General features: G+C 51.0%; 1 protein-coding gene and 1 pseudogene across 8 annotated transcripts in view; both read right to left on the bottom strand.

Annotated features, from left to right (window-relative positions):
• The window catches only part of ODF2 (outer dense fiber of sperm tails 2), a 47,257-nt gene extending 39,509 nt beyond the window's left edge, over positions 1-7,748 (bottom strand). The window contains exons 1-5 of one of the 8 annotated variants that reach the window (XM_037994194.2): positions 7,499-7,602; positions 6,329-6,568; positions 3,895-3,985; positions 2,576-2,729; positions 2,175-2,300 (exon numbers count right to left, since the gene is read on the bottom strand). In XM_037994194.2, coding sequence (XP_037850122.1) covers positions 2,175-2,300; positions 2,576-2,683 — 234 coding nt within the window. In that variant the 5' untranslated portion in view covers positions 2,684-2,729; positions 3,895-3,985; positions 6,329-6,568; positions 7,499-7,602. Of the gene's footprint in view, positions 1-2,174; positions 2,301-2,575; positions 2,730-3,894; positions 3,986-6,328; positions 6,569-7,498 lie in introns of those variants that run through there. The other 7 variants (XM_037994192.2, XM_008006043.3, XM_008006044.3 and 4 more) reach the window with 7 other exon arrangements.
• A 9,008-nt stretch (positions 7,749-16,756) lies between these two features.
• LOC103239934 (protein PAT1 homolog 1-like) lies at positions 16,757-19,192 on the bottom strand (annotated as a pseudogene).
• Between the last annotated feature and the right edge of the window lie 7,005 nt (positions 19,193-26,197).

The raw sequence follows: 26,197 nt of genomic DNA, 5'->3' as shown, positions 1-26,197 counted from the left end.
GTACTCTTCTGTGATATTTTTAGGACACCTTCCTAGATAAAAAATTACAGAAGTAGGCCGGGCGCGGTGGCTCAAGCCTGTAATCCCAGCACTTTGGGAGGCCGAGACGGGCGGATCACGAGGTCAGGAGATCGAGACCATCCTGGCTAACACGGTGAAACCCCGTCTCTACTAAAAATACAAAAAAATAGCCGGGCGAGGTGGCGGGCGCCTGTAGTCCCAGCTACTCGGGAGGCTGAGGCAGGAGAATGGCGGGAACCCGGGAGGCGGAGCTTGCAGTGAGCTGAGATCCGGCCACTGCACTCCAGTCCGGGCTACAGAGCAAGACTCCGTCTCAAAAAAAAAAAAAAAAAAAAATTACAGAAGTGGCCAGGCGCGGTGGCTCAAGCCTGTAATCCCAGCACTTTGGGAGGCCAAGACGGGCGGATCACGAGGTCAGGAGATTGAGACCATCCTGGCTAACACGGTGAAACCCCGTCCTACTAAAAAATACAAAAAACTAGCCGGTCGAGGTGGCGGGCGTCTGTAGTCCCAGCTACTCGGGAGGCTGAGGCAGGAGAATGGCGTGAACCCGAGAGGAGGAGCTTGCAGTGAGCTGAGATCCGGCCACTGCACTCCAGCCTGGGTGACAGAGCAAGACTCCGTCTCAAAAAAAAAAAAAAAAAATTACAGAATCAATGTTTAGACAGAGGCTGCCAAACTGACTCCAGAACAGTTAAATCAGGTTCACAGTCCTATAAAAAATGTTTTAAAAGATTTGAGCCCGGCGCAGTGGCTCATACCTGTAATCCCAGCACTGTGGAAGCCCGAGGTGAGCTGATCTCCCGAGGTCGGGAGTTCGAGGTCAGCCTGACCAACATGGAGAAACCCCATCTCTACTAAAAATACAAAACTAACCGGGATAGTGGTGCATGCCTGTAATCCCAGCTACTTAGGAGGCTGAGGCAGGAGAATCGCTTGACCCAGGAGGCAGAGGTTGTGGTGAGCCAAGGTTGCGCCACTGCACTCCTGCCTGGGCAACAAGAGTGAAACTCCATCTCCAAAAAAATAAAAATAAAAATAAAAAGATTCATTGATATCCCATATGCTTGCTGGCAGGAAATAGTTGTCATTTTTTAAACTTTTTCCATTCAAGAAAAAAGCTCATTGTTTTTGTTTTAAAAAAATATATACTGTGCCTTTTAATTTACATTTCACTGATTATTAGTGAAGTGTTTGTAGTAAAAAATGTAAGGCAGCATTTTAATTTCAATCCTTGTAATTTATTGTACTGGTCAGAGCAGTTTCCATTTAATCCTAAGAAGGCCCCATACTCCCTTTATCTCTAAGGGAGACAAAGGAGTCTCCTTTGTCTGGTAAATCAAGGAGTCAAAACTAGGAGGTATGACTATAAACTTCAAGAAGTTACTTTTGTTTTTCATTTCTATTTTTTTTTTCTTTTCGCTGCTGGTATAAAAGATTTCTAATGTAATAAGCTATAAGAAAAACAGGCTGGGTGCGGTAGCTCACACCTATAATCCCAACACTTTGGGAGGCCGAGGTGGGCAGATCACCTGAGGTCAGGAGTTCAAGACCAGCCTGACCAACATGGTGAAACCCCATCTCTACTAAAAACACAAAAATTAGTCGGAAGTGGTGGCGGGTGCCTGTAGTCCCAGCTACTCAGAAGGCTGAGGCAGGAGAATCACTTGAACCTGGGAGGTGGAGGTTGCAGTGAGCCAAGATCATGCCACTGCACTCCAGCCTCGGCAACAGAGCAAGGCTCTGTCTCGGGAAAAAAAAAAAAAACAAAAAAAAAAAACAGAAAGACAAGACAAGACAAGACATGACATGTGATGTGGCTCCTCACATGCAAAGCAGAGAGGCTAAGAGTACTGCCTCTAGAAAGAATCTTAACTCCAGCTCTGCTACCTTCTCTGTGACTCTGGGAAAATCACTTCTCTCTGAGGCCTGGTTCCTCATCTCTGCACTGGGACAGCAGGACTTCCCACACAGCAGTGTCATAAGAACTCAAGAAGATTATTCACACAGTTTCGGGGTTTAGCAAGGCCCTCAGTAAATGGGGTCTGCTAGGACATTCCAGTAGCTACAGCTGACCCTGAATCATACCGAGGCTGAGGCCTGCTAGGATCTGAGCAGTCCGAGAAGAAAAGCCTGGGCGAGGGTGAGCCTACCTCCCACTTGCATCCCACGGGCCGGGCAGATGATTTTCCAGGGGGCATCCAAGGTACCTTGGTTTTCACCCGGACACTCCGCCGCACATTCACAGTGTCCCCTTTCATTCCTCGCTTGTGAGATTTCTGTGGAAAGGGACAAATCCAGGGTCACTTCCACACCCAGCTGGCCATGGTGCCATGCTAGTGACATCCCTCTCCAACTGGCAGAGTTCCTCTTCTGACTAATGTTGCTGCTGCTGCTCCTGGATGACAGGCCTGCCTACCTTCTAACCAGGAAACCGGCCTCCGAAAGAGTATGTTTGTCTCCCAAACCTTTGGAGTCACAGTGCGAGAAGGCTGGGCTTAGCAGGATCACCCAGATCCACAGCTGCTACCTCACCCCACTGGCATGCTCCTACCTGGCTGCTGGTCGCTGATGGTTTCGGGAGTTTTTTTATGTGGACGTGGACAGGGGTGTTCTCATCCACGTGAACATGTAAGGGGGGAGTTGAAGAGCGGTCCTTCATGGTTGGCTTCTGGCAGGTGGGGGAGGACAACACAAAAATGGTTGATCTGTGGATGAGTAAACTGGGCATAAAAACAGAGCTCATAGCCTCTGGGGGCCACCAAAAAGCCTAGCCAGCAAGCGAGCAGGACAGCTACCAACTACTGGCATGCAGGCAGGCAGCAAGGCGGGAGTATCATTCAGCAGGTTCCTGCAGAGATCCCAGCAGAAGACCACCAGGGAGATTCTGGTCCACTCAAGAGAGGGTCTGTAAGACCCACCCGTTCTAGAACAGATTCCAGACGCGGGCCCCAGGGTCCTCAGGGCTGGATCTCCTCTAAACCTGCTGGAATGCACAGCTCCTCCTTGGATTTAGTGAAGCACAGCGGAAAGCAGGTGGATCCTTCTACACAGTGATCTCAAGTGGGCATGCAGATTGGCGTGGGAAACACAGAAAATGCTCAGGGTGCAGAATAAATCAGACAGCAGGCAGATCAAAGACCATGAAAACAGAAAGATGGAGGAAATCCTAAGGATGAGAAGGTTGTCTAGATTCTAAAGAAAACATGAGCAAGGCAGAACCACAGCTATAAACCCCTCAACTCTTATCCTTTCCCCCATTCTTTAACCTTTTTTTTTTCCTCATCTTTTTCTTTTCCTTTCTTTATTTTAAAAATCTCAAGATTTTAGGATTTGGCTGGAAGAATACGTCTAAGACAATTTCCTCACACCCGGCAGCCTTACCGCAGACAAAAATTATCATAATTAAAAATCAGCAGGATGGCCGGGCGCGGTGGCTCAAGCCTGTAATCCCAGCACTTTGGGAGGCCAAGACGGGCGGATCACGAGGTCAGGAGATCGAGACCATCCTGGCTAACACGGTGAAACCCCGTCTCTACTAAAAAATACAAAAAAATAGCCGGGCGAGGTGGCGGGCGCCTGTAGTCCCAGCTACTCGGGAGGCTGAGGCAGGAGAATGGCGTAAACCCGGGAGGCGGAGCTTGCAGTGAGCTGAGATCCGGCCACTGTACTCCAGCCTGGGCGACAGAGCGAGACTCCGTCTCAAAAAAAAAAAAAAAAAAAAAAAAATCAGCAGGCTATGCATAACAGCACCTAGCAGAGCAACTGGGCGGCGATGGTGCCCAGCAGGGTAAGGCATCTCCTGGAAATGGTGTGCAGAAGCATTTTTAGCAGGGTGACCAAAGAGGGCTGCTACGTGAGTGCATCACCTACCGTTACAGTTACACTGGGTGCGCCACAAGGTGCTCTCAAAACCTTTTTCTGCGTGAGACTCGTTACTCCGTTCTTCCCACACGATGGAAACCTGCACCCAGGCACAAGAACCAGATTGTAAGCAGAAAACTAGGGCTCTCTTATGTTTTAGATCTCATGAAATTACACACTGACTATGGTGGGATGGAAATAGGGTGATGGGCATTTGCAGGCTGGACTTGTAACATATCGTCACATCACATGTATTATGACCCTTACTGAAAAGCCAGGCTGACAGCCTGTCAGATGACAAAAAGCAAGCAGCACATGAACACAGCCAAGGTGCTGGTTTGGCCGAGGGTAGAAGCACCCAGGACAGTACCTAGAGCAGAGGCGGTCCTGGAGAAAGATGGAGTGAGTGAATGACAAAAATAGAGCATTAGTGGCCACAAGCCATGGCTCATGCCTGTGATTCCAACACTTTTGGAGGCCAAGGCAGGCAAATTGCTTGAGCGCAGGAGTTTGAGACCAGCCTGAGCAACATGGCAAGACCCCATCTCTACAAAACAGAAAAATTAGCTGGGCGTGGTGGCGCATGTCTATAGTCCCAGCTACTTGGGAGGCTGAGGTGGGAGAATCACTTAAGCCTGGGAGGTGGAAGCTGCAGTAAGCCGTGACTACGCCACTGCACTCCAGCCTAGGTGGCAGAGGGAGACCCTGTTTCAAAACAACAACAAAAAAGAAAAAGAATTTTTTTCAAAAAGCATTAGGCTCAGGCACGAGAAGTCACTGTAATGCACACTCATCAAATTAAGGCTCAAATATTCCCCTAAGAGAATAAAAAAGTATCTATTTCCCAAAATATTCCACTTCCTATCCTTTAAACTCCTAAGCAGCAGGGGATTTTTTTGTAATGCCATGTGTAATTCACATTGCTTACACATATACTGTACAGCCTCATCACCAGATCTGCAAAGACAGAAAAAAAAAAAAAAAAAAAGAGAGCAAAAGTTTAAAAGTTTAATTTGCTCCAAAATCTTCAGCAGTACATCCAAGAACTCCAGGATAGGAAGGGACATGGAATTACCATCTGATCCATCTCACTGCCATTTTGTTTTTTGAGATGGAGTCTCACTCTGTCGCCCAGGATGGAGTACAGTGGCCCAATCTTTGCTCACTGCAAGCTCCGCCTCCCAGGTTCAAGTAATTCTCCAGTTCTCCTGCCCCAGTCTTCTGAGTAGCTGGGATTACAGGCGTGTGCCACCATGCCCAGCTAATTTTTTATATTTCTAGTAGAGACGGGGTTTCACCATGTTGGTCAGGCTGGTCTCGAACTCCTGACCTCAGGTGACCCACCCACCTCGGCCTCTCAAAGTGCTAGGATTGCACAGGCATGAGCCACCGCACCTGGCCCCCAAAGTGGGGAGAGATCAGAGAGGCTGAGCAACCAGGGGGTGGCAGGGAGGGTGGGGCAGAGACGGGGCGGTCCCAAATTACCATCATGCCCTCTCTACAAGTACTTGAGGAAAATAATGCAATATAAAAATGCAAGGAAAAAATACTTGAGCACTGTGGTATGCGTTTTGCTGTATGTGTATTACATCCTGATTTTAAAAAGAGGGAATGGCCAGGCGTGGTGGCTCAAGTCTGTAATCCCAGCACTTTGGGAGGCCGAGACGGGCGGATCACCAGGTCAGGAGATCGAGACCATCCTGGCTAACACTGTGAAACCCCGTCTCTACTAAAAAATACAAAAAAACTAGCCGGGCGAGGTGGCGGGCGCCTGTAGTCCCAGCTACTCGGGAGGCTGAGGCAGGAGAATGGCGTAAACCTGGGAGGCGGAGCTTGCAGTCAACTGAGATCCGGCCACTGCACTCCAGCCTGGGCGACAGAGCAAGACACTGTCTCAAAAAAAAAAAAAAAAAAAAAAAAGAGGGAATATGTATATATGTATACAGAGAGAGAGACAGAGCGCTCTACTGATCCTTTAGCCAAGGAATACCAAAACTGAGAAGACAGGCTTTTTGCCCTTATCATTCAGAACATTGTTCACATAAAGCCAATAGTTTAGGGAAATCTCTCAGTGGGTTTCTTGTCAAACCACCTGGATTCCATCATCTTACTAACTGCCACATCCACCTCCTACATGTTATTTATTTACACCTCGACTCCCTTCAAAAAGGCTCTGAACCTAGTACTCTATTAAGACAACAAGAGTGACCCTGTTTGCTTCCAGGAAGCTGTGACATTTGGGAGGGAAGGAGCGAGGGAGGTAGAGCTAGGATTGTGTATACATTTCGTTCCCCCTTCCCTTTAAAAATGATTTTTAAATGTTTTGGTCCAGACTTTCAGCAAACACAATGAGAAAGCTGGAAGCCTCAGGCGAGCCTGCCCTGGGGACCGCTGGCCACCTTTCCCTGCCCTCCGGCGCAGGCGCCTCCCACATCGGCAGTACCTGGGGGAGCCGCCTGAGGATGAGGCGGACATGGCTAGGCATCAAAGCCGCAAAGGTGGGCAATTGGGTCAGCAGGCTCTGCTCAGGGGGACCCAGAGGGGCGGGCTTGTCAATGAGCCTCTCAAGGGGCCCGGCATCAAACGTCCTCTCTGAGGGGAGAAGGGTGGAAGCTTTGGGGTTGGCAGTTGGATGAAAACTTGGGAGGCGCTCCTCTACTGTCCAAGTCGCACAGCAACTGTCCTGCCAAAGTAGGGGGAGATAGGAGAGGCTGAGCGACCTGGGGACAGAGGGAAGGAAGGGGAGGAGACGGGGCAGAACGGCGAGGGAAAGTACCACCGCGCCCGGGCCCCACGCGGAGGACGCCCGGTGGCTACCGGGGGAAACCTGAGGCGCCGGCGGACGTGCGGAGAGGGCAGGTGAGAACCGCTCGGCCCCAAGTGGGCCCCAGAGGGCCGGAACCGCGCAGGGAGCAGCGGGGATGCTGGGGCGGGGTCTGACAACTGTCTCCTAGGAGAAGGGGCGTTCCCGGAAGAACAGGTGCCCGAGAGGACCAATAGTGTTTGAAAGAGGGAGGCGCGGAGCCCGGGCGCCCCGCCGCGAGGGAAAACCGAACAACCGAGTTCTACGCAGGTTAGACACCGGGCTGGGAGGGGGCGGACGGGACCCCCGCGGGCGAGGGCCCTGGCGACCCGGAGACGGTGCCCGGGGGACAGCGCTGCCTACGGAGGGCGGGCAAGTGACTGCCGTGTGGAGGCCCGCGGAGAGGACGAGGCGGTCGGGGCCAGGCCGCCGGCGGGCAGCAGAGCGAGGGACAGCCTGTGTCGGCGGAGAGAAGGGACGGCCACCCACCAGCAGGCAGGAGGGTACCGGTTTCTGCCCATAGAGAGAAAGGCGAAGCCCTGCCCGCGGGCGGCAGAAGAGGGGCAGAGCCCCGCGGTAGCCAGGAGAGGAAGGAGGCGGCCGGCCGCCCGTTAGCGGGAGGAGGAGAGGCCCCGTGCCGGTGGGCGTGGCGGGGGCCCAGGTTCTGACAGGAGGGGGACGAGCGCGACGCGGCGGGGAACGCAGGACCCGACGGCCCCGCGGGGCCGACCGCGCCGGGAGTACGAAGGCGACGGTCTCGCCCGCGGTGCCCCGGAGCGCGCTGGATCCCGCCTGCCGGCGGCCTCTCACCAGAAGCGACACGGCTGAGCCCAGAAACGCCGCCTTATGAAGTCGTTGAAGTCGGAGGCCAGGGTCGTGCCATGGAGACGCCGCGGCGGATGCAGTCTGGCTCTGGCGGCGGCTCCTCCCGGCTTCCGCCTCCTTTTCCGACACCCGGTCGGCAGCTCGCCCATTGGCCAGTTCAAACCCCCCCGGGAGCCGCTTGGGCTTCGCCATCGAGGCCCAGCCCCTAGCGTCACAGAGATGCCCCGCCCCGCCAGAAGCACCGCCCACTTCCGGGCCAAGCGTCTCGTCACCAAGGAGACGTGCAACCAGTCCAGCAGGCCTGGCCTGGTCTCGCCCCCAATTCAAGGGCTTTCCCGCTCGGCCCTGTTTCCCCTGCCTTGGGTCCTCCCGGATTCCCCTCACTCAAAGGAGCGTACGGTTCCGACGCGCTCCCCTTGGTACCCACCAGGAAACTAGGCTCACAGAGGACCCACGGAACACGTTATTGGGAGCTGCACACTGCCTCCGAAAATCCAGCCCTGCCCCTAGTCCACTGTTAGTGCAGAGATGGAATCGGCTTCTGGGCATTCCCCAGCCTCTCTCCCCTGCCCACATCGCCTCTGTCTTGGGCCCAACAGGAAAAAGGGTCGGCATTCCCCTTGTGCGTCACTACCCTCCTGCACTCTCTTTTTTTTTTTTTTTTTTTTTTTTTTTTGAGACGGAGTCTCTCTCTGTCGTCGCCCAGGCTGGAGTGCAGTGGCGCGATCTCGGCTCACTGCAACCTCCGCCTCCCGGGTTCACGCCATTCTCCTGCCTCAGCCTCCCGAGTACCTGGCACTACAGGCGCCCGCCACCACGCCCGGCTTTTTTTTTTTTTTTTTTTTTTTTTTTGTATTTTTAGTAGAGACGGGGTTTCACCGTGTTAGGCGGGATGGTCTCGATCTCCTGACCTCATGATCCGCCCGCCTCGGCTTTCCAAAGTGCTGGGATTACAGGCGTGAGCCACCGCGCCCGCCCGGCCTCCTACCCTCCTGCGCTCTCCATGCCGCTCTGTGTACAGACCTATTCTGATGAGGTCCTTGCTGGTCCGCCATCTTCTCAATTATGCTTCGCTGTCAGCCAGTCAGGGGAGGTCTGTCACGTGGCTCATAATGCCGCCCTGGAATCTGGGAGACCTGAACAACCTCCGAGCCAACTGGGCCACAGTCCCTTGATCTTTCTCCGGTGACTCCGCAGCACCTTAGCCACACACCTCCAGGGTCACACAAGTTTTTCACCTGCAATCCTAAAGTCAAACTCGCAAACAAAACCTGCTTTTCTGCCTCGCTTTCACAGTATACTGCATACTGAATTTGTTCTGCAATGTCAGGGAGCTCCCCTATTCTTTGGTCCATTCATTGTCTCTCTGTCGAATAATTGACAGATTTCCTAATCCTCATTGGAACCCAACCTTTTAAGACTCTGCGGTGGCTCACGCCTGTAATCCCAGCACTTTGGGAGGCTGAGGCAAGCAGATCACCTAAGGTCAGAAGTTCAAGACCAGGCTGCCCAACATAGTGAAACCCCATCTCTACTAAAAAATACAAAAATTAACCGGGCATGGTGGTGTGTGCCTGTAATCCCAGCTACTAGGGAGGCAGAGGCAGGGAGAACTGCTTGAACCTGGAAGGCAGAGGTTGCAGTGAGCCAAAATCACCACTGCACTTCAGCCTGGGTGACAGAGCGAGACTCTGTCTCAAAAAAAGAAATACAGGTTCAAGGAAAAGAGGACAGGAAAAGGAGGTCCCAGTCCTCCTGGGGCAGGCAGGAGATGGTTCCCAGAGGTGATGGTATTGGAACTGAGCCATGAAAGATGAGTGGAAGTTCGCCAGACAAGCAGCAAAGGGAATTCTAAGCAGAGAGCAGTAGGTATGCAGTTACCACATGCAGGTACAAGAGAACACAGCATATTCTATGAAGCATCATTACTGCAGTCCGTTGAAGTGTTACAGGGCCAGTGATGAGAGAAATCCTGCCAAAGTCAGCAGGACCAGACTATGCAGCGTCTGGTAGTCCAGCCTAAGGTGTTGGACTTCATCCCTCAGAAGCCTGGAAAGCCATGAGAGGGTTTTCAGTATTTCACTCTAGGTCGGGTGCTGTGGCTCACACCTGTAATCCTAGCACTTTGGGAGGCTGAGGCAGGTGGATCACTTGAGGTCAGGAATTCGAGACCAGCCTGGCCAACACAGTGAAACCTCGTATCTACTAAAAATACAAAAATTAGCCAGGCGTGGCAGCCGGTGCCTATAGTCCCAGCCACTCAGGAGGCTGAGGCAGGAGAATCACTTAAACCCAGGAGGTAGAGGTTACAGTGAGCCACGATTGCACCACTGCACTCCAACCTGGGCAACAGAGCGCAACTCCATCTCAAAAAAAAAAAAGTGGCCGAGCGCAAAGTGGCTCACGCCTGTAATGCCAGCACTTTGGCACTTTGGGAGGCCGAGGCGGGCAGATCACCAGATCACCTGAGGTCAGGAGTTCCAGACCAGCCTGGCTGACATGTGGAAACCTCATCTCTACTAAAAATACAAAAATTATCCAGGCGTGGTGGTACATGCCTGTAATCCCAGCTACTCGGGAGGCTGAGGCATGAGAATTGCATGAACCTGGAAGGCAGAGGTTGCAGTGAGCCAAGATTGCAACACTGCACTCTACCCTGGAGGATAGAGTGAGACTCCATCTCCAAAAATGCAGAGCATGGATTGGAAAGACAAGAAAGCATGTAGAGAGAGGAGGCCTTTGCAATATTAACTGTAAACAAAATTTGCCGGTGGGGGGGTGGCAGGCATGGTGGCTCATGCCTGTAATCCCAGCACTTTGGGAGACTGAGGTGGGAGGATTACCTGAGTTCAGAAGTTTGAGACCAGCCTGAGTAACATAGGGAGGCCCCATCACTTAAAAAAAAAAAGGGGGGGGGACTGGGCACAGTGTCTCACGTCTGTAATCCCAGCACTTTGGGAGGCCGAGGCGGACAGATGACTTGAGGTCAGGAGTTCCAGACCAGCCTGGCCAACGGGCGAAACCCCATCTCTACTAAAAATACAAAAAAATTAGCCAGGCGTGGTAGCAAGCACCTGTAATCCCAGCTACTCAGGAGGCTGATACAGGAGAATTGCTCAAACCCAGAAGGTGGAGGTTGCAGTGAGCAGGAATCCCACCACTACACTCCAGCCTGGACCGCAGAGTGAGACTCCATCTCAAAAAAAAAAAAAAAAAAAAAAAACATTGTCAGGCATGGTGGCTCACGCCTGTAATCTCAGCACTTTTGGAGGCTGAGTTGGGAGGATTGCTTGAAACCTGGAGTTTGAAATCAGCCTGGGCAACATAGGGAGACACCATCTCTACAAAACATTTTTAAAAATTAGCCAGGCATGGTGGCATATGCCTGTAATTCCCGCTATTCGGGAGGCTGAGGTGGGAGGGTCGCTTGAGCCTGGGAGTTCAAGACTGCAGTGAGCCATGATTGTGCCACTGTACTCAAGCCTGGGTGAAATAGTGAGACTCTATCTCAAAAAATAAACATCAATAAATAAACATAAATACACACATATTTTTATACATATACATTTTTATACATATATACACACACACATATATATATAAAACATACCCAGACTAGAGTGCACTGGCATGATTACAGCTTACTGCAGCCTCAAGCTCCTGAGCTCGAACAATCCTCCCTCCTCAGCCTCTTGAGTAGCTAACACTGCTGGTGCGGGTCACCAAGCCTGGCTAATTTTTTTTTTTTTTGAGAGAGTCTCACTGTGTTTCCCAGGCTGGTCTCAAACTCCTGGTCTCAAGTGATTCTCCCACCTCCCGAGGAGGTGCATCAGTCTCCCGAGTAGCTAGGATTACAAGCACAAGCCACTGCACCTGGTTGTAATATAAACTTTTATGAGATTGCTCTATCACTGCCTGGTGGCCACCCCAATGTCCCCACTGGACCGTGGATTCCTTGTGGACTAGGGTGATTTCACAGTCATTTCTGTATCTCCAACAGCCAAACCAACCTGTATACGGTAGGCAATCAACAAAAAAAGTTGTTGAATGAATTTATGGATTAATAATACTAATATGCCACCTAGTACATTAAGTGGGAGGGAGGTAGCATTCCAGAGAATGCCCTGGGTACCCCTTGCAGACCTCACCCCCTCCCTGCAGGAGAGGATGTTAGCCAAACAGCATCCCAGCTCACAGTCCTCCCGTGAGCCATCAGTCAGGAACAGCTTCAGCCTCTTGGAGGTGAGCACGGAGCAGTCAGGAAAGGTGGACACGGGCCGGGGGAGCCCAGGCTGGGCCCCACTTCCCTGGGTCACCTGGAGTAAATATCACTATCAGTGGTTCTCAAACCAGAGTCACAGGCTTGTTAAAACACAGATTACAGGAACCAATTCTCTAAAAGTATCTGATTCAATAGGTTTGAGATGGGGCCAGAAAATTTGCATTTCTTTTTGTTGTTGTTGTTGTTGTTGTTGTTGTTTTTGAGACAGAGTTTTGCTCTTGTGGCCAGGCTGGAGTGCAGTGGTGTGATCTCAGCTCACTGCAACCTCCGCACTCCCGGGTTCAAGCGATTCTCCTGCCTCAGCCTCCTGAGTATCTGGGATTACAGGCGCCTGCCACCACGCCTGGCTAATTTTTTGTATTTTTAGTAGAGACGGGGTTTCATCATATTGGCCAGGCTCGTTTCAAACTCCTGACCCCAGGTGATCCACCCACCTCAGCCTCCCGAAGTCCAGGGATTACAAGAGTGAGCCACTGTGCTCTGCCGAAAATTTGCATTTCTAATAGATGTCCAGGTGATGCTGGTGCTACTGGCCAAGGATCACACTTGGAGAACCACAAAATTCACCAGACCCACAGGCCACCCTGAAGCTCCTAGTCTGTCTGATATCTGCAACCCCCACCTCCCCGGTCCCCATGGAGAGTTGAGAGGAACTCGTGCTTTGGTAAAAGCAGATGGTTTACACAGAAACATCCAGGAGTATGTGCGTTTCAGAAAATAAGGGCAACCTGAGAAATTCCCTTGCCCCAAACACACAAACCACCCCAAACCAGAAACAGGGTTGATCCTCCACTCATCTCTAGAGTGTCCACTTCAGGAGCACAGGGGCTGGGCCTGGGCTAGGATCTCCAGCCCCTGCAACTGTGGGAACCCTCTAGGCCAAGTTCAGATGCTGCCTCCTCCCTGAGGCCTGCTGTGGCTCCCGCTTCTCAGGATGCTTTGATGGCTCCCTCCTGGGTATGGGTCCCAATATCCCTGCTGTGGGCACCCGTGTGTGTGTGGAAATCTTGTGCCACCTCCTGTTGGGTGCTCTCTTCAGGCAAGGGCCACTTCCTCATGTCCCACAGAACCTAGCCAAAATAGATGCTCTGAGAGTTTCACTTTAAAAGTTAATCCCAGCACTTTGGGAGGCCGAGGCGGGCGGATCACGAGGTCAGGAGATCGAGACCATCCTGGCTAACACGGTGAAACCCCGTCTCTACTAAAAAAAAATACAAAAAACTGGCCAGGCAAGCTGGCGGGCGCCTGTAGTCCCAGCTACTTGGGAGGCTGAGGCAGGAGAATGGCGTGAACCCGGGAGGCGGAGCTTGCAGTGAGCTGAGATCCGGCCACTGCACTCCAGCCTGGGCGGCAGAGCGAGACTCCGTCTCAAAAAAAAATAAAAATAAAAATAAAAGTTAAATGAAGGATCAAACTTTAAAGACTTATTTTGGGGGGCTGGGTACAGTGTGGCTCATGCCTGTGATCCTAGCACTTTAGGAGATGAGGCGGGCTTGAGCCCAGGAGTTCAAGACCAGCCTGGAAATATGGTGTCTCTACAAAAAAACACAAAACTTGAAGCCAGGTGCGGTGGCTCATGCCTATAATCCCAGCACTTTGGGAGGCCGAGGCAGGTAGATCATGAGGTCAGGAGATTGAGACCATCCTGGCTAACATGGTGAAACCCCGTCTCTACTAAAAATACAACAAAATTAGGCGGGCGTGGTGGCGGGCGCCTGTAGTCCCAGCTACTTGGCAGGCTGAGGCAAGAGAATGGTGTGAACCCAGGAGGTGAAGCTTGCAGCGAGCCGAGATTGCGCCACTACACTCCAGCCTGGGCAAAAGAGCAACACTCAAAAAAAAAAAAAAAAAAAAAAGACAAGAAATCTTGCCAAAAGGGTTAGGCCAGTTTATACCCAATCAACAGTTTCTTTTTTTTTTTTTTTTTTTCGGATGTTAACCACTGTTTTATTATTATTATTTATTAGTTAGAGACAGGGTCTTGCTATGTTGCCCAGGCTGGTCACGAACTCCTGAGCTAAAGCAATCCTCCCGCTTCAGTCTCCCAAAGTGCTGGGATTACAGGAATGAGCCACTGCACTGACCTATTAACTGTTGTTGACCTTTTAATGTCCTCCTTGCTGACTTTTCAAGGCAAATGAAAATATTTTTCACTTAAATCAACTCATGTTACACTTATTATTCAACAACCTTTTTCTCTGATTTAACATGGCACAGGTACAGCTGTCTTTCCGTGTTGGAGCCCCAACCAACAGTTTCTGAGAATGCATAAACTCACCCAGTGTTTACTGTTACAAACAACAGGAAGGATTTTGCCAGTCTTTCAAGCAACAAATATGCCCTCTGCTAGACAAACTATCCCCGCGTACAGAAAACTGAAAGTCTCTCAATTCTCTTTAAGAGATTAGTTTCTTTGTATTGTTTTGTTTTGTTTTGTTTTGTTTTGTTTGAGACAGGGTCTCGCTTTTTCACCCAAGGTAGATAGGAGAATTGCTAGAACCTGAGAGGCAGAGGTTACAATGAGCTGAGATGGCACCACTGTACTCCAACCTGGGTGACAGAGCACGACTCTGTCTCAGAAAGAAAAAAAAAAAAGGAAATGTATTGTCTGGCAGTTCTGGAGGCTGGAGTTCAAGATCAAAGTGTCTGCAGGGCTGTGCTCCTTCTGAAGGTGCCAGGGAAGGATGTATTGCCAACTTTGTTCTAACTTCTGGTGGTTCCCTGGCAGCATAACTCCAACCTCCATCTGGTGTTCTGTGTGTGTGCCTGTGTCCAAATTTCCCCTTTTTGTAAGGACATTAGATATACTGGATTAGGGACCCACTCTACTTCAGTAGGGCCCCATCTTAACGGATTACATTTATGATGACCCTATATCCAAATGAGCGGCCGGGCACAGTGGCTCACAGCTGTAATCCCAGCACTTTCGGGAGGCGGAGGCGGGCAGATCATGAGCTCAGGAGTTCAAGACCAGCCTGGCCAACACGGCGAAACCCCGTCTCTACTAAAAATACAAAAATTAGCCGGGCATGGTGGCATGCACCTGTAGTCCTAGCTACTTGAGGAGGCTGAGGCAAGAGAATTGCTTGAACCGGGAGGTGGAGGTTGCAGTGACCCGAGATCGTGCCACTGCACTCCAGCCTGGGCAACAGAGCTAGACTTTGTCTCAAAGAAACAAACCAAAACAAAGTAAGGTCACATTCTGAGGTACTAGGGGTAAGAACTTCAACACATGAATTCAGGGAGGATGCAATTCAACCCGTAACAGAATGTGTAAGTTTAGTTTAAGGATCTATAATAAAATAAACACTAACATAGCCAGGACGCAGCTTAAGAAAGAAAAGAGGCGGCTGGGCGCGGTGGCTCAAGCCTGTAATCCCAGCACTTTGGGAGGCCGAGACGGGCGGATCACGAGGTCAGGAAATCGAGACCATTCTGGCTAACCCGGTGAAACCCCGTCTCTACTAAAAAATACAAAAAACTAGCCGGGCAAAGTGGCGGGCGCCTGTAGTCCCAGCTACTCGGGAGGCTAAGGCAGGAGAATGGCGTAAACCCAGGAGGCGGAGCTTGCAGTGAGCTGAGATCCGGCCATTGCACTCCAGCCTGGGTGACAGAGCGAGACTCTGCCTCAACAAAAAAAAAAAAAAAAGAAAGAAAGAAAGAAAGAGGCTGAGCGCAGTAGCTCAGGCCTGTAATCCCAGAACTTTGGGAGGTCAAGGAGGGCAGATCACTTGAGTTCAGGAGTTCGAGACCAGCCTGGCCAACATGGTGAAACCCCCGTCTCTACTTTAAAAAAACACAAAAATTAGCCGAGCGTGGTGGCACGTGCCTGTAGTCCCAGCTATTTGGGAAGCTGAGGCAGGAGAATCGCTTGAACCCAGGAGGCGAAGGTTGCAGTGAGCTGAGATGGCATCACTGCACTCCAGCCTGGGCGATACAGCAAGACTCTGTCTCAAAAAAAAAAAAAAAAAAAAGAGATTAAAAAATCATTTCAGGCTGGATGTAGTAGTACACACCTATAGTCTTAGCACTTTGGGAGCCAAGGAGGGCGGATCACTTGAGCCCAGGAGTTCAAGACCAGTCTAGGCAGCATAATGAGACTTTGTCTCTACAAAAAAATAAAATAAAAAAACCAGCCGTCATGGTGTGTGCCTGTGGTCCCAGCTACTTGGGAGACTGAGGTAGGAAGATCACCTGAGACTAGGGAGGTGGAGGCTACAGTGAGCTGTGATCAAGCCACTGCACTCCTGCCTGGGTGATAGAATGATACTGTCTCAAAAAGAAACAGAGTTTTGCTCTTGTTGCCCAGGCTGGAGTGCAATGGTGCATGCAATCTCGGCTCACCACAACCACCACCTCCCAGGGTGAAGCAATTCTCCTGCCTCAGCCTCCCAAGTGGCTGGCATTACAGGGATGCGCCACCACGCCTGGCTAATTTTGTATTTTTAGTAGAGACGGGGTTTCTCCATGTTGGTCAGGCTGGTCTCAAACTCCTGACCTCAGGTGATCCGCCCACCTCGACCTCCCGAGGTGCTGGGATTACAGGCGTGAGCCACCAAGCCCGGCCTAAAAAGGTCCAGATTTTATATCACCTGCAGCTGTGAATAAAGGTTCTCACTATTAGTAGCCATCAATAATTTCTTAAGAGCCTACCATTACAAAGCCTATTTCTCCTGATAACAAGTTATCAGAAATTGTGTGTAGCTGTTTCAAACATGAAACCTGACATAAAAAGTTATTTTCATAGAAGCAAGCTCACATTTCACATGTATTTATTTAGCTACAGTGTCTCGTTCTGTCACCCAGGCTGGAGTGCAGTGGTGTGATCATAGCCCACAGCAGCCTTGAACTCCTGGGTTAAAATGATCCTCCCACCTCAGCCTCTCAAGTAGCTGGGACTATAGGTGCACACCACCACACTCGGCTATTTTTAACTTATTTATTCATTTATCTATTTTGAGACGGAGTCTCGCTCTGTCACATAGGCTGGAGTGCACTGGTGCGATTTCGGCTCACTGCAACCTCTGCGTCCCAGGTTCAAGCGATTCTCCTGCCTCAGCCTCCCAAGTAGCTGGGATTACACGTATGCACCACCATGGCTAGTTAATTTTTGTATTTTTAGTAGAGATGGGGTTTCACTATGTTGGCCAGGCTGGTCTCGAACTCCCGATCTCAAGTGATCTGCCCGCCTCGGCCTCCCAAAGTGCTGGCATTACAAGAGTGAGCCAGGGTGCCTCGCCCCTCTGCGTCCTTCTTGATAAGGAAAGGGAGGTTCCTGGCTGTTATCAGGAGAATGTCAGTTGCTTGCTCTGTGGAGAGGAAAGGAAGAATACAGGCAACCGTTCTCGTCCCTTTTCAGATACACATGATCTGCACAAAGTGGTCATCACTAGGCCTCTCTTGTCCAGGCAATTTCCTCCTTAACTTGTCCTACATGCTACACATTTTGTGCTTTCCCTCATCCATTCTAGGTTCAGGCAATAATGACTTTCATAGTCCTTCGCATCAAGGAGTAATCTGTAGGTTTTCTCAATTATGACAGGGTTTTGTTTGTTTGTGTGAGATGGAGTCTCCCTCTGTCGCCAGGCTGGAGTGCAATGGCATGATCTTGGCTCACTGCAACCTCCACCTCCCAGGTTCAAGCGATTCTCCTGCCTCAGCCTCCCGAGTAGCTGGGACTACAGGCGCCCGCCACCACGCCCGGCTAATTTTTGTATTTTCAGTGGAGACGGGGTTTCACCGTGTTAGCCAGGATGGTCTCGATCTCTTGACCTCATGATCTGCCCGCCTCAGCCTCCCAAAGTGCAGGGATTACAGGTTTGAGCCACTGCGCTCGGCCATGACAAGGGTTTTCTCCTCTTGTCTCGAACTTTTCTTCTGTCTCATTATCCTCACTCCAAGATGTCACAAGAGCATCAGTCATTTTTTGCTGATTATTTACACTAGAAACAGTCAGCTTTCCGAAAGTGCCCGCAAATTGCACTGGATTATAGGCGTGCTCAAGTTTGGCCACCTGAGGGGTGATGAGCTTGGTGCACTCCTTTTTAGGGCCATCACCTTATTTTTCTTCAGCAGCTGACAGTTTTTCCAAGTAATTCTGGTAATAAAAATCTTCCAGGTAGGGATCAGTGGTCTGCAATTGCATCATCTGGATTTTAGGGACCCAATCCGTTTCCCGCTGCAACATGAGATTGGCATATGGATCCTTTCAGAGATTATCTTGATGAGTGTTCCATTGACTTCCTCTATCTCCTGCACCATTGAGATTCCGATGCTGATTTCTATTCTGTTGCTGTCTCTGATGCAAGAGTCAACAATGCTGTGGATGAAAGTGAGTTGTGTCCAGTATAAACATTGGGGCCTGAGATCTTAGGCTTTGCAGGTGGAGTCCTGGGCCAGGAGGGTGCTGCTGTGTAGGTGGTGCAGCAGGAGTGGAGCACTAAAGAAGGCACAGAAGCCTGGTGCTGGGGGAAGCATCTGCCTACTGGCCCTTGTAGTAACTTGGGATTCATGGCAGCAAACAGACTACCAACAAATCCAGGGACCCATGCGAACTGGCTGGGAGACATACATCCAGGCTGTAGCGGGACACAGCAGAGCTGACTTGGAGATGTCCTGTCACCATAGGGAGCAGGATAATGCGGTGGCACTGGGGGCTGAACATGGACAGGCTTGGGACACAGAAAGTGTTGGGCGAGACTGGGTACAGTCATCTGCTTAGGTGGGGCGCCTATGGGGACAGCTCTAACAGGAGGACTGCCAATGATAGATGAAGTTGACCGCCTCGGTAATGCATGTTCAGAAAGGTCCTGATCATCTTCTGGACCCTGGGGGCCTCTGAGGCAAGGCACATTCTAATACAGACACTGTAGGCACTTCCTGAGTGAGCAGTAGTCTTTGGATTCCCCTCAGAACTTCAGATTCATCCCAGATCCTGGAATTCAGACTTCCTGGTTGGGGTTATAAAACTGGCCTGGTTTGCACTGTCCTCATGATTGCCGGATCTTCTAGTTCATTTTCAATCACCATCTTACTGAGCCTTTCTACCAGATTCTCCTCATGGTCACCCAACAAGTCAATTTCATCCCTCTCTCCATGGCCTTTTTGTTCAATAACTGCCACTGGTTGCTTTTCTTCCAGTTCAGTCAGGCACTCATGTGCTTCCTGCCAATGATCATCAATTGCACCTGACCCGAATGTATTATCACTGAATTGATCAATTTCCTCATCTTCTTTTCCCAGGCCCTGAAATGCGTCTTCAACTTCATCCACAGGACAATCCTCCAAAGACTCTTGGGGAGGGAGGGAGTGGGGAGAAAAGTAGGAAAGAGAGGGAAGAAGCACTGACTCCCTGGGCTCGGGTCCTCCACCAACTCAGGACCTCTGGCCGCTGCCATACCCCCAGTTGCAATTATATTTAAAGACTTGGGCCAGCTGGGTGCGGTGGCTCACGCCCGTAATCTCAGCACTTTGGGACGCCGAGGCGGGAGGATCACCTGAGGTCAGGAGTTCAAGACCAGCCTGGCCAACACAGTGAAACCCTTTCTCTACTAAAAATACAAAAATTAGCTGGGCGTGGTGGCACATGCCTGTAATCCCAGCTACTCCAGAGGCTGAGCCAGGAAAATTGCTTGAACCCAGGAGGCAGAGGTTGCAGTGAGCTGAAATCGCGCCACTGCATTCCAGCCTGGGTGACAAAGCAAGATTCTGTCTAAACAAAAAAAAAAAAAGACGGGCCAGGCACAGTGGCTCACGCCTGTAATCCCAGCACTGTGGGAGGCCAAGGTGGGTGTATCACTTGAGGTCAGAAGTTTGAGACTAGCCTGGTCAACATGGTGAAACTCCATCTGTACTAAAAATACCAAAAAAAAAAAAAAAAAAAAACTTAGCCAGGTGTGGTGGCACATGCCTGTATTCCCAGCTACTTGGGAGGCTGAGGTGGGAGGATTGCTTGAACCAGGAGGCAGAGGTTGCAGTGAGCTGAAACTGCACCACTGCACCCCAGCCTGGGCAACTGAGCAAGATTCCATCTCAAAAAAAAAAAAAAAAGCTGTCACAGATGCCAGTAGGAGAACAGGTTAGTTGCAAACGGATGGGAGGTATTAAAATTTGTGAAGATGGAGCTGGGGAACCACCCCCAGGAGAGATGCACACCAGCCTCCTCCTTCCTGGGCCAGCTGCACCTTGGGCACACGGGACCAGAACTCCTCTAGCAGGAGGTCCGTGGGTCCCCTGTCCAAGACAAGCAGTGGCGCCCTCTGCAGCTGACTGCTTAAGTGGATGTCCAGGGAGTGGACCCCCACCTTGGCTGAGCCAGCTCATCAGAACAACATGTTCACTTTTCACAGGAACCATGGACATAAAATAGAATCCTGCCCCACAGAGGCCACCATAGACCCTGCCCAGCTGCCCCAAAGAGGGTGGTGATCAACATTTATTGGCTCACTTGCCAATAAATCACACTGAGTGTCCATGGCACACTGCTGCAGAGGAGGCTGAGCCCAGCCTGGTTCTGAGGATGAGTCTGCTTGGCCTGTTGATAATCTCACCTCCTTGTCAGTGATTGTCAACACTTGGTTCAGAAATGGACACGTGATTCTATTTGGGCCAATGTGGAGAGGCTGGCTGGGGTTCTTTCTTCAAAAGTGACTCTTTTTTTTTTTTTTTTTGAGATGGAGTCTCGCTCTGTCACCCAGGCTGGAGTGCAGTGGTGCGATCTCAGCTCACTGCAAGCTCTGCCTCCTGAGTTCACGCCATTCTCCCCCTCAACCTCCCAAGTAGCTGGGACTACAGGCACCCGCCACCACACCCAGCTAAATTTTGCTTTTGTATTTTTAGTAGAGACGGTGTTTCACCGTGTTAGCCAGGATGGTCTCGATCTCCTGACCTTGTGATCCGCCCACCTCGGCCTCCTGAAGTGCTGGGGTTACAGGTGTGAGCCACCACGCCCAGCCTAGAAGTGACTCTTTTTTTTGAGATGGAGTCTCGCTCTGTCACCCAAACTGGAGTGCAGTGGCGCGATCTTGGCTTACTGAAACCTCTGCCTCTTAGGTTCAAGCGATTCTCCTGCCTCAGCCTCCTGAGTAGCTGAGATTACAGGTGCCCGCCACCACGCCCAGCTAATTTCAGTATTTTTAGTAGAGATGGGGTTTCCCTGTGTTGGCCAGGCTGGTCTCAAACTCCAGACCTCCAGTGATCCATCCACCTCAGTCTCCCAAAGTGCTGGGATTACATCTTTGCACTCTGTGTTATGTCAGCCTGTACATGGTCTTCTTAAGCCAGTTTGAGTTGGTTCCTTACAGCAAAAAGCATCCTTACTCATGGCTCTGGGACAATCAGAAGACCAGATAATCAAATACCATTCACTGTGCCTTACCTGCATTCTACAAAGTAATATTGTCCTCACTTGAAGATGGAGAAATGAAGGTTCAGAGAGGCTAAGTAACATGCCCAAGGTCACACATTCCCCACGCCATGTCAGGACTACAGCCCACGTGGGACCCACTCCAGATTCCATGTTCTTTATCCTGGCAACATGCCAGCAAAGGAGGAAGCAAAAGAACTTTAAAAGCAGACGAAGGAGCTCAGGAAACTCCGCAGTTTGGGGCACTCAGCAAAGGGGCCGATAGCCCCTGACTTCAGCAGACAGGGAGCCAGAAGCACTTACAATTGGAGTTTACAAGAGAAGGTACTACTTGCTACTTAAAAAATCAGGGAACAGATTTCTATAAAAGCCATCGCCTTGGCAAGGCGTGGTGGCTCACATCAGTAATCCCAGCACTTTGGGAGGTCAAGGTGGGGGGAATTGCTTGAGCTCAGGAGTTCAAGACCAGCCTGGCCAACCTGCTGAAACCCAGTCTCCAATAAAAGTTCAAAAATTAGGGGGACATGGTGTCTCACACCTGTAATCCCAACTACTTGGGAGACTGAGGCAGGAGAATCACTTGAACCCAAGAGGTAGAGGTTGCAGTAAGCTGAGATCCTGCTACTGCACTACAGCCTGGGCGACAGAGGGAGACTCGTTTCAAAACAAAACAAAACAAAACAAAACACCAGCCTGGGTGTGGTGGCTCACACCTGTAATCCCAGAACTTTAGGAGGCTGAGGCAGGAGGATTGTTTGAGCTCAGGATTCAAGACCAGCCTGGGTAATATACCGAGATCTCACCTCTACAAAAAATTTAAAAATTAGCCAGGGTGGTGGCAAGGGCCTGTAGATCCAGCTACTTGGGAGGCTGAGGCAGGAGGATCAGTTGAGCCCAGGAGGTCAAGGCTGCAATGAGCTGTGGTACAGAGTACAGAGCACCACTGTACTCTGGCGAGTACATCACTGCCTGGGTGACAGAGTAAGACAGAGCGATACTCTGTCTCAAAAATAAATAAATAAAAATTAAAAAGGCCAGGTACAGTGGCTCATGCCTGTAATCACAGCACTTTAGGAGGCTGAGGCAGGAAGATCACTTGAGCTCGGGAGTTTGAGACCAGCCTGGGCAACATAGTGAGAACTGTGTCTCTACCAAAAAAAAAAAGAGAGAGAGAGTAAATAACGTCAGGCCTCACCCACAGCCTACTAAATCAGAACCTTCAGAGAATTGGGAGGGGGCAGGAATGTACCTTTTAACAGGTTCCCTGGGTAACTGGTGGAGGAGTACACAGCTTGAAGGGTTCCCAGCCTCTATCTCCAGCCCAGACTAGGGCCCTGAATTCCAGACTTGTGTATCCAACTGCTTACCTGACATATCCTTTTGGATCTCAATTTTTATTTTTTCTTTTTGAGACAGTCTCACTCAGTCACTCAGGCTGGAGTACAATTGCACGATCACAGCTCACTGCAGCCTCCGCCTCCGGGTTCAAGCGATTCTCCTACCTCAGTCTACTGAGTAGCTGAGACCACAGGTGCCCACCACCACTCTCACCTAACCTTTTTTTTTTTTTTTTTGAGATGGAGTCTCGCTCTGTCGCCCGGGCTGGAGTGCAGTGGCCAGATCTCAGCTCACTGCAAGCTCCGCCTCCCGGGTTTACGCCATTCCCCTGCCTCAGCCTCCCGAGTGGCTGGGACTACAGGCGCCCGCTACCTTGCCCGGCTAGTTTTTCGTATTTTTTTTTTTTTTTTTTTTTTTTTGAGACGGAGTCTCTCTCTGTCGCCCAGGCTGGAGTGCAGTGGCGCAATCTCGGCTCACTGCAAGCTCCGCCTCCCGGATTCACACCGTTCTCCTGCCTCAGCCTCCCGAGTAGCTGGGACTACAGGCGCCCGCCACTGCGCCCGGCTAATTTTTTTTCTATTTTTAGTAGAGACGGGGTTTCACCATGGTCTCGATCTCCTGACCTTGTGATCCGCCCGCCTCGGCCTCCCAAAGTGCTGGGATTACAGGCGTGAGCCACCGCGCCCGGCCGTTTTTCGTATTTTTTAAGTAGAGACGGGGTTTCACTGTGTTAGCCAGGATGGTCTCGATCTCCTGACCTCGTGATCCACCCATCTTGGCCTCCCAAAGTGCTGGGATTACAGGCTTGAGCCACTGCGCCTAGCCATTTTTTTTTTTTTTTTTTTTTTTTTTTTTTAAACTAAGTTTCACTCTTGTTGCCCAGGCGTGAATGCAGTGGTGCGATCTAGGCTCCCTGTAGCCTCTGCCTCCCAGGTTCAGGCAATTCTCCTGCCTCAGCCTCCTGAGTAGCTGGGATTACAGGCATCCACCACCATGCCTGACTAATTTTTGTATTTTTAGTAGAGATGGGGTTTCACCATGTTGGCCAGGCTGGTCTCAAAATCCTGACCTCAGGTGATCCACCCACCTCGGCCTCCCAATGTGCTAGGCTTACAGGCGTGAGCCACCGCACCCAGCCATGCTTGAATTATTACAGTGGGTTCCTAACTGGTCTCCCTGTTTCTTCCATGGACCTCCCTACAGTTTATTCTCAGCACAGTAGCCGGTGTGATCTTATAACACTATGTGAGATCATGCCACATCTCTGCCAGGGTGATCATGTAAAAATGTAAGTTAGATGGTTACTTCTTCACCTCCATCTCTCTGGGGGCTCCATCTCAGAGTAAAAGCCAAAATGGCCTTCATGACCATCCCTGCTCTGGCCCCAACCTTGGCTCTATCACCTCTAGACACTGGCTCCTCCTCTCTCTGTATTGTCAGTCCTGCTCCTCCCTCAGGACCTTTGCATATGCTGTTCCTTCTGCTTGGAAGCTCTTCCTTTTGCTATCCCCAAGGCTCAGCCCCTCCCCTCCTGCAAGTCTTTTTTTTTTTTTAGATGAAGTCTCACTCTATCACCTATCACCCAGGCTGGAGTGCAGTGGTGTGATCTTGGCTCACTGCAACCTCCGCCTCCCAGGTTCAAGCAATTCTCTGCCTCAGCCTCCCAAGTAGCTGGGATTACAGGCGCCCACCACCATCCCTGGCTAATTTTTGTATTTTTAGTAGAGACAGTGTTTAACCCTCTTGGCCAGGCTGGTCCTAAACTCCTGACCTCGTGATCCACCTGCCTCAGCCTCCCAAAGTGGTGGGATTACAGGTGTGAGCCACCCCGCCCAGTGAAGTCTTTCGTTTTTGAGATGGAGTCTCACTCTGTCGCCCAGGTTGGAGTGCAGTGGCACAAGTTCAGCTCACTGCAACCTCCACCTCCCAGATTCAAGCAATTCTCCTGCTTCAGTCTCCCGAGTAGCTGGCATTACAGGCGCCCACTGCCACACCTGGCTAATTTTTGTATTTTTAATAGAGACAGGATTTCCCTGTGTTGACCAGGCTGGTCTCAAACTCCTGGCCTCCAGTGATCCATCTGCTTAGGCCTTCCAAAGCGCTAGGATTACAGGCGTGAGCGACTATGCCTGGCCCACTCCTGCGTCTTTGTTCAGTTGTTAACTTCTTAGATCTTACTTTGTATCTCCCCCTTCCTCATTTTTCTCTATAGCAATTCACACCCTGTAATCTTTCCTTGTTTTTGTCTGTATCCCTCATTAAGATGTCAGTTTTGGCTGGGTGTGGTGACAGAAGGTGACAGAATGAGACTCTGTCACAAAAAAAAGAAAAAAAAGAATGTCAGCTTAATGAGGTCAGGAGTTTTTGTCAGTTTCGTTCACTGCTGAATACCCAGGGCCTGATCGTGGCCCATGGGAGGTGCTTAATAAAGGTTAACAAATGAATGAAGGGGACACCTGGAGCCTGGAGAGAAGTGAGTTGCTCAAGGTCATAGCCATCAAGAATGAATGGCTTTCATCTTAGAACGAATAAAGCACCGAGTCCACAGCTCCGGCCCAAGGTCCTTCTCACAGCCGTGCCAGGTACTGGACCTCACACCCAGGACAGAGCCAAGGGATACCCCAACCTCAGGGAATGCCTCTTGGACTCTGCCAAGACCAGGGTGCTCACACAACCAAGTCCGGGGGCCGCTATGAAAGAGGAGCAGGAACGGGGAGCCTGGAGATATCAGTGCCACAGTCCTGCACTGGTGGAGGCCAAGGCAGCCATGGCCAAGGCCAGGAGCCATCTCCCCTCCCACCCCTCCAGCTGCCTGAGTGCAGGCATGACAGACAGTGGCTGGGCCCAGAAGCCCGACCCTCTAGGGGTTGGGGAGAGGCTTGCAGTTCCCATCAGCTGCTGCGGGTCGCCCCAGCACCAAGGGGAGTTTCCTTATGGCCCACGCTCCCTTCCTGGTGTTGACCCCAACCCAGCAGGGAGCATCCTGTCCAAGTACAGGCTCTGCCTCCTCGCGCCCTCTGGTGGCCACACTGGTTAGTGCCAGCGGGGAACCCTGGATCTCCCCCAGCCCCTCCCAGGGGGTTCCTCTTCCCCTGTCAGGGTTTCAGCTGCACAAGAGATGATCCAAAGAGCTGGGGGATATCAGCAGCCCTTGGACTGGCTGGGCCCACCCTGACCAGCAAGGTGAGGCTGGTAATGACTTCGGGGATGACCACATCCGCCCCACTGGGTGAGCACTCACTGTGGGCCGGACTCAGGCCAGGCCACTCTATACCCAACCAGCCACAATGACCAAAAAGTAGACTAAGGCCCAGGAAGGGATGACACCCACCCAAATCACCCAGCACAGAGGCGATGCTGGATCGGCCTGACTCCTCACCCGTCCTCCCGTCTCTGTCCCTCTAATTGGTCAACCACAGATCAGGAAGCCGCCTCCCATGCCAGCCGAGATGCAGAGGCTCAGCCATGAGTTAAAAAATATGAAGTCAAAATACAAAAATTAGCCGGGCGAGGGGGCGCATGCCTGTAATCCCAGCTACTAGGAAGGCTGAGGCAGGAGAATCACTTGAACCCAAGAGGCGGAGGCTGCTGTGAGCTGAGATCGCGCCACTGCACTCCAGCCTGGGTGACAGAGTGAGACTCCATCTTAAAAACAAACAAATATATATATACATATATAAAGTGGCAGGGTGCAGTGGCT

Source organism: Chlorocebus sabaeus, chromosome 12 (assembly GCF_047675955.1).
Source record: "Chlorocebus sabaeus isolate Y175 chromosome 12, mChlSab1.0.hap1, whole genome shotgun sequence".
Classification (NCBI taxonomy): domain Eukaryota; kingdom Metazoa; phylum Chordata; class Mammalia; order Primates; family Cercopithecidae; genus Chlorocebus; species Chlorocebus sabaeus.
This window is presented reverse-complemented; position numbering and strand designations above follow the sequence as displayed.